We start from the raw sequence: 17,878 nt of genomic DNA on the forward strand, positions 1-17,878 counted from the left end.
ACGATCCTTGTCGGATTCCATTTTAATTACTGGTACCATCTCCAGTTGTTCCAGATCAAAATCTGTGATATATTCATCTGTCAGATGCTGTGTCGACTCCATTGAGTAAAGTAACAAGATTCACACCTTCCTCTTCTTCTTTGGATCTGGGTCACCGTCAGACAATGCCGGAAAAGAAAGAAAAAAAAGAGAAAATATATAAATACATATATAGATATAATATAATATAATATAATATAATATAATATAATATAATATAATATAATATAGTATAGTACAGTATGATGTAATATATATTATATTGACCCCAAAATTAAAATTACCCTTAACAAAATTAGATTCCCAATTAGATATAATATAATATAATATAATATAATATAATTATAGTATAGTACAGTATGATGTAATATATATTATATTGACCCCTAAATTAAAATTACCCTTAACAAAATTAGATTCCCAATGAAGAACAATCACGCATTTTCAATATAAGACATGGACAGAAAGACAGACACACAAACAGACAGATAGAAAGATAGACAGACAGATAGATAGATAGATAGATAGATAGATAGATAGATAGATAGATAGATAGATAGATATAGATAGATAGATAGATAGTGGCAGAGTTTGGTTTAGAACCAAGGGTCGGATGAAATACTTTTATTTTTCATAAAATGAACTCAAATCGTCTTTTACAAAATAGTTTCCGTGAGTTTACTGTGTTTGCTAAGGTTACAATGCTTTTTAAAAGTTTGAAATTAAGATACAGTTCTTGACCCTACACGTAAACTAATCCGTTACTGATCGGTTTTATACCAAATATTGCTGCCTGTGCTGGTCCCATTGAGACTCAGTGGTTTGAAGCCAGTGATCATCGGGATAAGATACTTCTAACAAACTTTGAATTGCATTGCAATAATAGTTTCTTTTTTGTTTGTTTTTTTCTAATTGAGAGATTCGAATTTTGGTTGAGGAAATGTATCACAGGATTTCATAAAATGGTTAACTTGCTGTACAAGATTTGTTTAATAAACTCAAACGCTCTCCTATTGTTAAATCCTTCAAGATCTTAACACTTTCAGATTACTTTTACCTTGACATAATGGAGTCATAGAATAGGCAGAACTGCCGAGTTTCTCGTAAGTTACATGACGGACTTTCTACCAGATATTTAATTTCTTGAATGTGTAATCGACATTGGATTGCAGTCGTAAAAAAATGACTTCCAGTAAAAGAAAAGGGTGAAAACGTATGAAATATTTCTGTTCCAAAATGTTCAGAAGGAAACTCGTATCAGTTATATTCATGATATAAAGCTAAGGCGGCGAACTGGCAGAAATGTTAGCACGCCGGACGAAATGCTTAGCGGTGTTTCGTCTGTCTTTACGTTCTGAGTTCAAATTCCGCTGAGGTCGACTTTACCTTTCATCCTTTCGGCGTCGATAAATTAAGTACCAGTTGCGTACTGGGGTCGATCTAATCGACTGCCCCCATCCCCAAAAATTTCGGGCCTTGTGCCTACAGTAGAAACGGATATAAAGCTATTGACTATTTACATTTGATTATTCCGGTCCAGATGTTCCATATAATAATGACGGGATCGAATCACTTTGTAAAATTTTAAAATAAAATGAAGGAAAAACTAGACTAATTTAGAGCACCAATGCCATAAATATAATAATGGGAATTTAATAAGCTATATGATAAGATATATGGTATGATAGAAAATAATACAATTTATATTTAATTTTATATGGCGATATTTAAATAATATTAGCTTTACATTAATATTCTATATGTACCCACTTGTAATAAGAGAAGATTTAAGAGCGAAATTCTGTAACAGATGTATGCACAGTCCTTCTCTGAAGTTGTGTGCGAAACAGCACTTTAGCATATCAATAAATAGTTATAAATTAGTTATAGCTGTTTTATGAAACCCGGTTAAACATATGTTTATTTTATTAGGTTGGGAAAAAGTCCTGTCACATTTTATTAATTTGAAGGTACTTTATCAATACTTGCGATAAAATAAGCATTAATTTTTACCTTCTAACCGTTCTTTTTCTTTCTCTCTACGCAGATTACTTTATAGTGTTGTGGTTCAATTCGTATTGATTTTACCCGTTTAAAATGAATTTATATCAAACCCATAAATGACACAGCTTACTGAATGAATTCAAAAGGACACTTCAGTAATGGAAGCGGCAAGAAATATTCGTTTTGTCTATGGAAACGAAGCTTTTAGTATGCGGAGATGCCGGCATGGTTTGGTCAGTTTCTCCCTGGAAATTTTTCTGTCTACCAAGTTCTCACAATATGGAGATATCTGAAAACCGTAGTCGAGGAAAATCCATAGCAAACGGTACAGGAAATATCAGATCGGTTCAATTCAAGTCACACTTCGATCATAAAGCATTTTCGTGAGCTACGAAAAGTCTAAACTTTGTCAATGGATCATTCATCAACTAACTGCTTCTCAGTTTAATGAAAAAAGTTGCCCCCTGTTTGTCATTGAACTTATTCTGGATACAAATCATCGCAAAAGATGTGAAGCGGATTTTCTATAACCATGCCCAACCGAAACCACAATGGTTTAGCTCGCAATACAGAAGGAGAATCCACGCCGCCCAAAGCATGACTACACATAAAAAATAAAGTTATGCTCTACGTTTGCTGGGATGTGAAAAGTGTCGTCTGTCATGAAGTGCTAGATCAAAACGAAGCAGTTAATGTAGAGAAGTATTGTCGTCTCTTCGAAGCATGGCACAAAAATTTGCAGAAAAAGTGAGCATCCATCGGTGTTTTGGAAAATTGTGTTGCTCTCACTCGTTAATGTAAGACACATATTGACTCAGGAAAAGATTAATACGGAAGTTGGGCTCTGACCTCCTTACTCTCCAGACTTTCCTTCATCAGACGACTATCTTTCCAGATCATTGCAACTTTATTTAGAAGGAATGTAGGTCATTAATTATGAAGGCGTTAAAAGTAATATTGACTGTTTCTTTACTTCGAAACCGACAGAATTCTAAGCCCGGAAAATCAACGATTTATCAAATAGATGTCATCGATAGTGAAGCGAAATAAAAATAATATCTTGATTGAACATATCAATTAAGACCAAAGATGGGTGGGTTTTTTTATTTCCCCTCATTAATTTCGGCAGGACTTTTATTCCAGCCTAGCAGAATTTAATTGCAACATACAGTGGGTGGATGGTGGTGGTCGTGGTGGGATATTTTAGGAAGAAATACAGTAACGAAAAGGTAAGCTTTCAATGGAAAATAATGGTTTTCAATAAAGTTTTGAACACTCAAGTATTAATAGAGTCGAATAGGGTGAACAGGCGATGTGGTGAAAGCATGAGTTTTCAGTTTGTTTGTTTGTTGTTGTTTTTTTAGTGAGGGGTCCAGGGATATTGAGGATTGACGTGTTAGCTCATACACCTGGAGAGCAGTCCGATGGATAGATAGATAGAGAGAGAGAGAGATAGAGAGCGAGAGAGAGATAGATAGATAGAGAGAGAGGGGGTAGATAGATAGATAGACAGATAGATAGATAGATAGATAGGCAAGACAATGATAAGAAATGTGTAGTATTCACACTTGAGCTGCTACTACAGTCGCTGAGTTGCAAATACTAAAATTTATATAATACATTCCGAAACGTATGTGTGTGTGAGTCTATATGTGTACTTGTGTGTGTGTTATTGCGAATGTGTCTGTATACACATACATACACACGCGCACACACACACACACACACACACACACACACACACACACACAGATACATATATATATATATACAGGGTGTTCCAAAAAAATGTATACAGATAGTGGTTCGGCAAAAGAGAACGATAGAATAAGTACTAGGCTTACAAAGAATAACAAATTTACAATTATTTAAGGTGTGTATACATTTTTTGGGGACACCCTGTATATATATATATATATGCATGCATACATACATACATACATACATACATACATACATACATACATACATACATATGATGTAAGAATACATATGCATGTATGTATGTATATATGTACCTATACTATCGGCTTGTATATGCGTGTTGTTATGTATGTGTATGCATATGGTTGTGTGCTTCCGTATATGCGCATGTATTTATGTATATGTCTATGTATAACGTGCGTACTTGTATCTGTGTATCTCAGCCACTGTGTGTGTGTGTGTTATAAGCAGTGATGGCGGATTGCATGGACGCCATGTGTGCATACAGGAAGTAGTTTTCAAGGGACCACAATCTGAAGTGGGTTCATTAAGACCTAATGATGGGAGCAGTTAATTAGCAGATTAATTAAAACTGCACGCAAGTTATTTAATTACAAAGTGACGATCTGCTGAGTGTTATTAAGTTCATATACCGACATATATGTGAATGTATACATGCATATACATATGTGTATGTATATATATATATATGTATATCATATATATATGCATGTGTATGTATGCATGTGTGTATATGTATGTTTGTATGATTGTATGTATATACAGTATATTTCTCATACGTAATTTCAATTCTATAAAGTTTTAAGCTCTATGATATATGTGTGTGATATATATGTGTGCGTATATATATGAGTATGTGTATCAATGTATATATATATATGTATGTATATATATATACATATATATACGCATATGTATATATATGTATATATATATATATATATATATATATATATAAGATATATATATAATATGTATGTATATATATAAAAATATATATGTATGTATATATATTATATATATATATGTATATATAGATAGATAGATAGATATATAATATTATATATATATATATATATATATTACTACGAGCATTTTTCAGTTTCCGTCTACCAAATCTACTAACAAACTTTTGGCCGGCCCGAGGTTTAAGTAGAAGACACTCACCCAAGGTGCCACGCAATTGGACTGAACCTGGAACCATGTGGTTGGGAAGCAAGATCCTTACCACACAGCCACTTCTGCGCCTATATATACTTACACACACCACACACACACACACAACACACACACACACATTACACACACACACACACACACACACACACACATATTATATATATATATATATATATATATATATAAGTGCATGCATGGTTAGATAGATAGATAGATAGATAGGAAGATAGATAGATAGATAGATAGATAGATAGATATAGATGATAGATAGATAGATAGATAGATAGATAGAAGCATCTCATTAGTATGCTGAGAATTAAATAGACAAGCAATCAAACAGTTGGTTCAACTTTCACAACTACTGATTTTCCCAACGGTTGTAGAATTAACACGTGTCTCCCTGGTTGATCAGCAAAAGTTCCTGGCTGCTGCTTATAGATTCAAATATGGCGGTTTTTCGTTGAATTGAGAAGGAAATTACTGCAGTATACTGCCTGACTCCCCGTCTAATAGTTTGACAAATATTATGTCATGTGTTATGTCACGTGGTATGATAAACGCCGAGCGATTCCAGTATCTTAGATTCAGAGATATTATTTTATTGTTTGTTGTTTCTTAGGTTTTTTTTATGGGTTGTTTTGGATCCAAATAGTCTTAGATGTTCGGGCATGTCTCCACTACAGATTTTTCGCAACAATAACAATAATATTTCTTTCTACGTTAAGCATAAAGCCTGAAACTGGGGTGGTTGGGGGATAGTCGGGTACATCAACCGCATTATTCTGAGTAGATGAAATAACTAGTAGTTATTTGATCTACTCTTCGTGTAGATGAGCGGCAAAGTCGACGACGGCGACATATGAACTCAGAACGTAAAGACAAACGAAATACCACGAAGCATTGTACCCGACATACTAACAGTTCTGCCAGCTCGCAACTTTGTCCCCACCCTTAATAATAACAATAATAATCCTTTGTACTAAAGGCACAGTGCTTGATATTTTGTGGGGGAGGGGACTAGTCGATTACATCGAGCTCAGTGTTTGACTGGTACTTAAATTATCGACCCCGAATGGATGAGAGCAAAGTCGACCACGGTGGAATTTGAACTAGGAACGAATCGACGGGCGAAATACTGCTAAGCAATTTGTCCAACGTGCTGACGATTCTGCCAGCTCACAGCCTTCATATAATAATAATAATAGTAATAATAATAATAATAATAATAATAATAATAATAATAATAATAATGACAGAATTAGTAATAATAATAGTAATAGTAATAATAGTAATAATAATAATGATGATGACACATATACGTGTATATTGTATTTCATATATATATATATATATGTGTGTGTGTGTACCTCTAGTATTATATATGTGTGTATACACATATATATATATTTATACAGATAAAGAACGGGATAGACAGACAGGCAGATAGATTAGATATATAGATAGATGCAGATAGATAGATAGATAGATAGATAGATAGTAGATAGATAGATAGATAGATAGATAGATAGATAGATAGATAGATGCCCTAAGGGAGGAAGACAAAGAGAGATGTAGGCGCGCATATACGTTACAGAATTGATTGGCATTATTTCGTCGTTGGTCGACTGTATTTCAGAGGCACTAACTTAACCATCTCTTCTGGGTCTAGGGAGTGTCTAGAAAGAAGATTTAGCCCCATGTACCCTTACCACGCTTCCTCTCAGGAATACGCCATGAAGGAAATATAAGTCAATTTGTTGGCAGCATCTGTGAGGGCTGCAGAGGACGCCAGATATTGGTTAAGTGTATCTGTACACATATCCTTTTGGGTCTACGCCTCTAGAGTTTCTTTCCTTAACGCTCAATAAATTATTCCACAAGGTCGCTGGAATTTATAATTATCAAGGCCATAGTTTGTACAAAACCAGTCCCACTTTCTCATCCTTCCGGCTTGTATTGGCTCTTTTGCAATAAGTGACGCAAACCCAGGCGTTATAAGGTTAAGGGATTTGCATAGAGTTACCTTCTATTAGATGAGCTGCGAAAGAGCTGAAGAGTATCATTTACTCTGGGTCCCGTGCGGTGTCTGGGAGTGACATTATTCCAGAGGAAACGTTGCATAAACAACACCAACAACGATAAAACATTGTGTTGTTTATTACGTGTAAATGAGCGGAGCGATAAGAAGATATCGATAAAGACTGGATTCGTTGCGAATGGACTATTCCACGAAAAGCTCTTGGAGGTGGTGCCTCTGCACGACATCGATCTACTGAAGCTAAACACAATTAAATGAATGTCACTTGGAATAAATATATATATTTTGTTATATTAGATCAGCGATTACCAGCCTAATGTCCACAAATTCATGTTGGTTCACAGAGGTAGGTTTTAAGGTCCGTGAGTTGTGTACAAAACATTAAAAGGCTGTAGTTTAAAGCACATAATTACGATATTTGCGGTTCGGAAGACGCACTGTTTTGTAAAAAAGAAATCGCTTTGAATATGACCATGAATCTTTCACGATGCTAGTTGAGTAGTTATCTCTATGGTTTTGTACTCGGGTACCGAGAGCTGGTAGGTGGTCACCATTGTGGGAAGGCATGATCACGATATAGTTTGAATGATTGCAGGACAGTTAAAGCTAAGACACAGTGTTGTGTACTACAATAAAAAATACCCGGTAGTAAGCCACCCAGTGGGTGGCCATTGTCGGATGGTTTCACATAAGTAATCCGCTGGTTTGCCTGCAAACTTTGTCTGATAACAAGCGCTGAGAGTTGCCCGTTCATGTAAATAAGGGTTTGATAAATATAAAATATCCTGTCTTCAGAATTACATTTCCAAAATCAGGGTTCGGCGTCCACGATGCAGCGTCTGCCATGCCGCAATATACGAGACTCAGTTATACATAATTATTCAATTGATTATAGCTTCCGATTGAAAAAACGAGCTTGCTAGCTAATAAAGTCGACAGGCATTTTAAAAGCCTGGGGTCCACGAAGAAATTGGTTTAATATAAAGCGAGTTCTTGATAGCAAAAGATTTTGGAAAATCTGTATTAGCTGTATGAATCTGCCGGTATTGTCATAGATTTAGCGAAGTAACCTGCTTCCAGTTCTCTCAGTTGCATAGAATGTAGGTTTCTACATCATTTAGTGATGTTGTCTGCAACAGATTAGCATCCAATCCACTGCAATAATCGCCTTGGATTAAATGTCTAAGATTTGATCTTTTTTACTCTTTTTAGTCTTGGAGACGCAATTATCACTTTTGTTTAACTCAACGGCTGCATGACTTGTTTAGTTAATTGCATATGGGCTATCGTGAACAATAGCGTCGATACCTATAATGTCCCAAAGGAGAGCTATTCATTGTTTCAGTATATTTATAAAAGCCAGAGTAGCAAGGGAGTGTCTGTGTAATTCGAGCGTAATAAATACCAAACAAGGGACTTGAATTCAGAAAATAAAGAACAGAAACAGTCGTTATACACGCATACACACACGCACACGCACGGACGAACTGACAGACAGACAGATAGATAGATGTATATGTATATGCTATAAATGTATATGTTTACATATACTGTCGCAAACACATGCACACAGACGCATACAAACATACACACACACACACATATATATCTGTGTGTGTGTATAAATATATATATGTATATATATATTTATTATATAGAAGGATTGAGTACCTTATTTACTGTGGTTAACCCCGACTCAACCCGGGACCTACATATGTATATATATATATAATATATATATATACACATACATACACACATATGCACTTACGTAGAGGCATACACACGTACTAATAAAAGTATATGTCATATATTTAGGGTCTGCGAGATAAGTTTTACAAGGCGGAGCAAAACAACCTTTGGGGTTCCGGATTGGAAGTGGGGTCCTCAAAGCTAAAGGAGCTGACATACAGATACATATATGTGAAGTTACACACACACACGCGACAGCTATATTATTACTCTACCAAGGCTCAGAGAACCAGTCACTCGGCCTCCACGGCGCATGAATGATCGATATAAAAGCATTTTCTCTAACAAAGTGCCAGTCTATCGTAGGATTACTTGTTCACAGCCGAGAGGACGGACTGGAGCAACGCGAAAGGCAGTATTTTGCTCAAGAATACATCGCATCCCAGGCCTGCGAATCGAAACCAAAAGCAACACCCTAAAAGTTAACACCATAGTGCTAAATATATGTGTATATATAATACACACACACACACACACACACACACACACATTTAGAGTGAGATAGAGAGATGGAGAGAGAAAAAGAGCGTGACAGACAGGACAGACAGACAGGGTGACTAATACATAGGCCCGATTATTTTACTCATACTATATTTTTTAACCTCTAGAAGAAAAGTATAATTTCATCTTTATATGTGTGAGAGTATTATTATTCATGTATATATATATATATATATGCACATGTATATATATATATATATAATATATATATATATATATATATATTATATATATATATATTATATATATATACATGTGCATACACACAAGCACACACATATGCATATAAACAGGAAGACAAAAACAGATAGATAGACAGACAGAGAGACAAGCAGACAAACAGACAGGCAGAGAGACAGTAGAGAGAAGCTATATACAGTTGTGGAAATCAGCTGCCCAGCGTATGTTAATCTAAAGCTACAGACAAGCGAAAACGAAAACACGTTTGCGAAATTATTGAGCAATTTACAGTTACTCTACCCGGGTAACAAGTTCAGGTTTACAAATTCAAGTTTCTGTAATTGTTGAGGCACTGCAATATGTGACCAACTGACTAAGCACCAGTTTTGAGAAATTAAGCTTCTCAAAACTAGAAAGGAGAAGCTAATTGAAAGCTTAGAGATTCGAGTAATCAATAAGACTATAAAAATTTGCAAAACTTTGCAAAAGTCTAGCGTTTAAGTATACACGTGCGCGTCAAGCCGTGCAACTGTATGCTTGAGAATCCATACATAAAGCAAAACATATAAATCTGCACAGGCACTGACAACAAATACTGCACACATACACACAGACATGCACAAATATCCTGCTGCGGTTGTGGAAATGTCAATGCAAGCCTTCGACCTAGGTTAGAAATCGGCACTTTCTCCATTGGCAAGAAATCTTGAAAAAAAATTAATAATAACATAATACATGGCATATATGAAAGGAATTCCCCGAAATTATAAGGATCCAAAGTGGATACATAAAAAGAAAGGGGAATATTTAGGAGAAGGAAACTGAAAGGGTTGGAATATTATGTAGGTCTTATATGAGTTAAGGAATGCGCAGAGGTTTCGTCGTTCTCATTGATGGGTGGTCCCAGACAGTCTGGTGCTGTGGTGCACGTGGCCGAAATTGGCACTCTTTTGGTCCCAGTTGATCCGATCAATGGAACAGCATGCTCGTGAAATTAGCATGCAAGTGGTCCGAGCACTCTACAGAAACTTGTACCCTTAACGTAGTTCTCAGGGAGATTCAGCTTGTCACACTCTGTGTCACACTGAATCTCCCCGAGAACTACGTTAAGGGTACACGTGTCTGTGGAGTGCTCAGCCACTTGCACGTTAATTTCACGAGCAGGCTGTTCCATTGATCGGATCAGCTGGAACACTCGCCGTCGTACATGTATCAATTACGTGTATGCCTATGCATATGTGTGTGTGTGCAGAAATACATCAGTGTATGTCTGTACATGTGAGTATACACACACACACACACACACAGAAGAGGAGGGAGTGAGGCAGAGAAAGAGAACGGACTCTCCTGTCGTAGACGAAAATGAGCGTTTCGAATTTCCTTGATGAACAACCTGCGCAGAGAATGTGCTAATAGGAATCAAATATTCACTTCCTCTATCAAATCGACTTTACTTCTGGTGTGCCACATGTCAGGTGTTCAAGTAATCGCAAAACAACGTAAGATGAAGTATCTTGCTCGAGAACAGGAATCTTGAAGTTGTATGACATGCTAACCATATTATAATAATAATAATAACAATAATAATAATAATAATAATGATAATAATATAATAATAATAATAATAATAATAATAATAATAATAATAACTAATTCGTTTATTGGCCACAAGGGCCAACAAAGATCAATTATAACATTTAGGGACAAAATACAGGACGAAAGTTACAAAGGGTTTTGTAATAACATTGAATAATACATTAGGAATGAGAACCCAGATTTGAAATTTCCCCAAGACACCTGATGAAGGCTGTGGAGGGTAACAAAGAAGATGAGGACAAATATCCGTCAAATGTAAATAATGTAAATAATGTAAATGATTCCTCATTTCTTAAATATAGAATTACACATGCACAGCATTGAATGTGTGACTACAAATACCCAGGATCTCAGCTGCATCAAAACTTAATAGTAAAGTACACATAAAAATAATTAAGACAATATATTCTAATTCCTTAAAATTGATGATCGAATTGCAGATTTTAATTACAATCGTTTAAGCCTGTTACATTAAACCTAGTAACGCCCTCGTGCGTACACGTCTTGCGATGTCGTATCATATATATCGTTCATGTGTGTGTGTTGGGGTGTGTGGCATAGTGGTTAGGGTGGTGGATTCATAATCGTAAGATTGTGGTTTCAATTCCTGGACCGATCGACGCGTTGTGTTCTTGAGCAAAACACTTCCTTTCATGTTGCTCAAGTCCGCACAGCCGGCAAAAAGGAGTTAAACCCTGAGAGGGACTGGCGTCCCGTCCAGTGGAGAATATATACACCATTGAAACCGGGAAACCTTATGAGTCGGTAGAACTGGAGACTGTAACTTTACTCTTTACCTATATGTGTATGTGTATATAATATATCTATATATATATATATACATGGAGGCAGCGGACTCGCGGTCGGAGGATCGCGGTTTCGATTCCCAAACCGGGCGTTGTGTATGTTTATTAAGCAAAAACGCCTAAAAGCTCCACGAGGCTCCGGCAGGGGATGGTGGTGACCCCTGTTGTACTCTTTCGCCCCAACTTTCTCTCACTGTCTCTTCCTGTTTCTTGAGTAACGCCGCGATGGACTGGCGTCCTGTCCAGCTGGGGGAGAACATATATGCCACAGAAACCGGGCCCATGAGCCTGTCTAGGCTTGAAAAGGGCGTATAAATAATAAATAATATTTCTTCCATGTATGCTTGTGTGGGGGGGGGCTGTGTGTGCGTGTGTGTGTGTGTGTGTGGTGGTGTATGTGTGTGTGTGTTGCTCAGGCATAGTAGTGCCAATAAACTAGTGTTAGAACTCAATACACACATGCTTCAGAGAAAGGAATTAGTTGAATACAGAGTGTGATAAGAGATTATATTAAAGACAAGGGGACAAGAAATTATGTAATGAATTTCATTAGCTTACAGCTGTTTCTGCAATTAGCTGCAATGCGCTCATAGATCAGAGCTTATGTATTATGCTATAGCTTCGTCGAATGTATATAGAGTGAGAGAGAGATAACAAAATAGAGAGAGAGACAGAAATAGAGACAGACAGTTAGACAGACAGATTGACAAACAGACAGACAGTGAATTAAATTGTATTGATGAAGCCCCTGATCCGTTATAAATATTGCTGAACTTATCATCTGCAAACTTCTCATCTGCTGTGAGATTGACAGTCAGTATTGATGAAATGGGTTGGGTTCGGAATATGAAGCCATCGCCAGCTAAGGACACAGTCCAACTGCTGACCTTGGTCGGGGGAATTCGATTAGTGGGAGGTCAGCTGAAGGAATGGTGTTACAACAGCCAGTCGCGAACGGCGACGAAAGAACTTTGACTAAACAAGCTGACTAATTAATTGACTGATTTAATGATTAACCAGACAATGGATTAGTCAATTGGGTAAACGTTGACGAATTGAATAATAATATAATAATAATAATATAATAATAATAATAATAATAATAATAATAATAATAATAGTAATAATAACAATAATAATAACAATAATAATAATAATAATAATAATAATAATAATAATAATAATGATAATAATAATGGTTTCAAATTTTGCCACAAGGGCAGCCATTTTGAGGGAGGAGGTGTGTCGATTACAGTGTTTCACTTAATTTATTGACTCCGAAAGGAAGAAAGGTAAAGTCGACCTCGGCGGAATTTGAACTAAGAATGTAGCGACGGATGAAATTCTGCTAAGTATGTTCTCTTACGTGCTAGCGATTCCGCCTGCTCGTCGCCTTACTACAAACGAATAAAAATAAAATAGTAAAATATTACCAGCACGTGTATTTATTATCGACATAATGACCCTCCCGAGATAAATAACTAAAGAATGAATGAAAGAACGAAAGAAAACGAGAAAGAAAGAAAGAAAGAAAGAAAAAGAGTTTATGAGAGAAAGGGAATGTTCAATAAGTGCTATGATGGTGGTGTAGAGTGATGTTTAGCTTGATCAACCCTGTCTGAGCAGACATGTAATCAAAAATGTACCAGGCGTGACCATCATCCCTATAATTAAAACGATATAGTACTATTTGAGGGAGGCGTAGCTACTATTTCTGGAAGGCCATCTGACCACATAAAGGCTCCGTCGCTGAATCGGTTTCGTCATCGATATTGTTCTTGTTGTTTAGATATTTTTAGCTCCAGGTAAATCTTTACATCAAATTTTAAATGACGTTCCAGCTGTGACCACCACATAAAGGTTCTAGTAAAGGTTACCAGCGTTTATTGATGTATCATTGAATGCGTGTTAGTCTTTGTGTGTATGTGTTTGTGTGCGATCACTTGTGAGGGTAAGGTAGGGAATTTGCTTCTCAACCACATGGTTCCGGGTTCAGTCCCACTGCTTGGCACCTTGAGCAAGTGCCGTCTGCTATAGCCTCAAACCGACCGAAACGTTGTGAGTGAATTTGGTCGACGGAAACCGAAAGAAGTCCATCGAATATATGTAGGTGTGTGAGAGAGAGAGAAAAAAAGAGAGTGAGTGAGTGTATGTGTATGTAAGTGTGTCTGTGTGTGCGTGACAGCCGGTGCTGGTTTGTTTACGTTCCCGTAGCTTAGTTGTTCAGGAAAAGAGAGGCAAAATAAGTACCAAGCTTAGAAAAACACCGGATTGGGGTCCACTAAACCCTTCGTGGCAGTGCCCCTGCATGGCCACAGTCCAGTGACTGAAGCAAGAAAGATTTGTTTTTCAAATAAGATATACATGTATGTATGTTTGTGTGTCTACGCGTGTCTGCGTACGTGTGTGAGTGTGAGTGTGTCTGTATGTATGTATGCGTGTATGTATGTACGTATGTACGTATGTATGCATGCCTGCATGTACTATGCATGTATGTATGTATGTATGTATGTATGTTTGTATGTATGTGTGTATGTATGTATGTTTGTATGTGTGTACGTATGTATGTATCTATGTACGTAGAACGTATATACGTGTATATGTATGCCTGCATGTACTATGCATATGTGTATGTATGTATGTTTGTATGTATGTATGTATGTTTGTATGTATGTTTCTACGTACGTACGTATGTATGCATGTATGCATGAATTATGTTTGTAAGTATGCATGCACGTATTGTGTATGTATTATGCATGTATGTATACACACACACGTAAGCACACTTGTGTCTGTGTGCGCGTATGCATGTATGGTACAAAATTTTCCACTTTCCAACACACACTTTCTCTCCCCCCCACACACACACACTCACACACAGACACAAACACACAAACACTTTTATTATCTTTCTTATTATCTTCTGATCTTTCTATCTCTCAGCCCTTCGGTTTGTTTACAATCTAGACACACCTGTCCCTCTGCCTGTCCTATCAGCTCCTCACATCTGTTACTCTGTCAGTCTGCCTCTCTCTCCAACTGTTCGTCTCTATGCATTTCCTCTTTCTTTATCTGTCTGTGTGTCAGTCTACATCTACCTGTCAGTCTCTAACATGTGTCTATGCCTTTCAAAATCCATCTCTCCTTTCCTCTCTTGGTCTCTCCCCCTCATTCTCTTTCTTTCTCTCTCTCTACCTCTCTCTCTCCCTCTACCTCTCTCTCTCTAGAGAGGACGCTCTCCCTCTTTCTCTGCTGATTTGCATATTTTTCATACTTTTTATCGGCACAAGTTAAGATTTGAAAAATATATATATAATATATATATGCATGTATGTATGTATGTATGTATGTATGTATGTATGTATGTATGTATGTATGTGTATTTATAAGTATATATATATATATATATTTACATACATACATACATGCATGCATGCATGCATGCATGCATACATACAACATACATACATACATACATACATACATACTACATACATACGTACATACATACATACATACATACATACATACATACATACATACATACATACGTACATACATATAGATATATATGCATACATATATGTATATATATATATGTTGTGCGTGCAGTTCAAGCTAGTTTCCAGAAAGTTGAAGACGTTGTTTTTCAATGAATTATGTTGTAGTTGTAACAGTAAAATGAAGCGTTGCTGTCACCAGTGCCATGTTCTTTGTCTTGAATGCGTTAGCAAACATTTCATACCGTGCCTGCAATTCCATATTAACTCCGTTAATATCGACTTGCTGACAATAGCTGTTTTTCTATTCATTCTTTGTGTAGGGTTGTTATATGATATTTCGCAGTTAAACATAAATTACTCTATTTTTGAAGTATTATTGAATAGGTGCCGTTCTATCCCTGTAGCAAATGCGATGCCGATAACCTCTTGCTGATCTTTCTTTTACTAAATTTACCTCGAATGAGCAGTGTAATGCTTTCATGGTGACCGTGTTATAAAATGTAAGCATACCAGTACAATTAGCTCTTAAATTAGTTTCCTATAGAATTAATGTAAGGCAACATAGCATCTCCATTTCGTTGCAAGTATAGTGAGCTGACACATGATGCACCGACTCATGCAATTGTTATTCAAGGGACATGATTCAGCGTTTCGACAAATGCTTTAAGTTCATCGTTATATCCTGTAAATTGACAAATAGCAACAGGTACCAAGTTTGTATCTAACTTCAAGTTGTGCATGATTGTTTCCTGAACGTGTCAGCTGTGCATTCACTCCAGCTGTTGGAAATCATCATGGTGTCGTCCAATACAGTCCTACGCTACTATTGTTGTCCATCTGCTCTGGTTTACTCTAAAGAAAAATGTCTATAATTTCAAACGCAGCACGCTATATCTTCTCAATGAAACGTTTAAAATGTCCCTATTCATTGCTATTAATTATAAGTATGCATGTAGATCGTGCTTTAGTTTTGAGACTAGGTGCAAAGTGAATGGTTATATGGAAGAGATTTTCTAAGATACATAAATAATAATCTACAATGTTAAATTCTATAAAACAGCAATTCCCAATCTCTTTAAATCGGCCTATGACAAAAGCTGATATTTACTTGTACTCATCTTCTTTTGCTGATTGTCAAGTCTAGTTCGCTTTGCCCTGGAATAAACAGCCTACAGTTCAGAGTGTAGTTTACATTGATTTCAGATCTTTGGGTGTAATGTATGCATTTTTCTTAGTTATTCCGTTAGTTTTCTTTTTAAACGCAGTGTGGGTACTTTTTATCTGATTATATATGTTAATATTCCTGTATAAATAGGACTGCGAGCTAGCAGAATCGTTAGCACACCGGGTGAAATGCTTAGCGGTATTTCGTCTACCGTTACGTTGTGAGTTCAAATTCCTCCGAGTTCGACAGTGCCTTTCATCCTTTCGGGGTCGATTAAATAAGTACTAGTTACGCACTGGGGCTGATGTAATCTACTTAATCCCTTTGTCTGTCCTTATTTGTCCCCTCTACGTTTAGCCCCCTGTGGGCAATAAAGAAATAAATATTCTTGTATTGTGGTATTTTTAGAGAATTTTACTGTGCAGTGCAGTAAGTTATTATGTGTGATATAAATTCTACAGGTATTTGACATAACTAACACGCCCCAAAGCTCAATAGGAGAAACTCCAGGGTTAATTCCCAGATGAAATGATGTGTGTGTGTGTGTGTATATAGAGATAAAAACTTGTCATCAAATGATATTAGATAAATACTTACACCAAGTGCACAAGCGAATAAGCAGACTCTTTCATGGCTATTCAACTGTTCACAGAGCTGACACAAGCACAACCAGGCAGGCATCCATAATTACTTCAAGACCATAACAACATACAACTCACCACGTATATCAATATCATAAATAATGCGCAAGATAAGTGAGAGGAAAGCAGAACCGTGGGCGAAGGAGGTTGGGTGTAGAGGATTTGCAGGGCTCACTGCGATGAGCAAGATCCAGGCTTTGGGTGTGGCTGGATGTGATATGAAGTGGCTCGCTGAGTCGGATTTGTGGAGAAGAGCGTGGAGAATATTGTGTAGGGTATTCGAATGTAGTGCTAGGCAGGTAGGGGTCGGAGGTACCGTAATTCAAGGACCGAAACAGCGATGAGAACTAGTAGAGTGCTGAAGATGTTCCAGTGTCGGTATCCAGGGACTACGCAGTAAATATATTGTGGGTATTTGTGTGTGTGTGTGTGTGTGTGTGTATAAAAGTGAGAGATAGACAGACAGACAAATCAATAGCTAGATAGATAGATAAATTGATAATCAGATAGATAGACAGATAGATCTACTTCTTTCTCTCTCTCTCTCTCTCTCTCTCTCTATATATATATATATATATAGTATATATATATATAATATATATATATCATATATATATAAATATATATATATTATATACCAAATATATGGGGAGAGAAGAGAGAGAAAAGTAGAGAAATAGAGAAGAGTGAGAGATAAATATACAAATATGTGTGTGTGTACGTATGTATGTGTGTGTGTGTGCGCGTGT

The 17,878-nt window shown here is 36.6% G+C and overlaps 1 protein-coding gene across 1 annotated transcript in view; it reads right to left on the bottom strand.

Moving 5' to 3' along the window:
* LOC115231435 (transcription factor MafA) overlaps positions 1 to 17,188 on the bottom strand; it is an 18,086-nt gene extending 898 nt beyond the window's left edge. Inside the window, exons 1-2 of the mRNA XM_029801455.2 lie at positions 17,086 to 17,188; positions 1 to 146 (exon numbers count right to left, since the gene is read on the bottom strand). The exon at positions 1 to 146 is cut by the window's left edge and continues 898 nt beyond it. Coding sequence (XP_029657315.1) covers positions 1 to 102 — 102 coding nt within the window. The 5' untranslated portion in view covers positions 103 to 146; positions 17,086 to 17,188. The remainder of the gene's footprint in view (positions 147 to 17,085) is intronic.
* Between the last annotated feature and the right edge of the window lie 690 nt (positions 17,189 to 17,878).

Source organism: Octopus sinensis, unplaced genomic scaffold (assembly GCF_006345805.1).
Source record: "Octopus sinensis unplaced genomic scaffold, ASM634580v1 Contig18495, whole genome shotgun sequence".
Classification (NCBI taxonomy): Eukaryota; Metazoa; Mollusca; class Cephalopoda; order Octopoda; family Octopodidae; genus Octopus; species Octopus sinensis.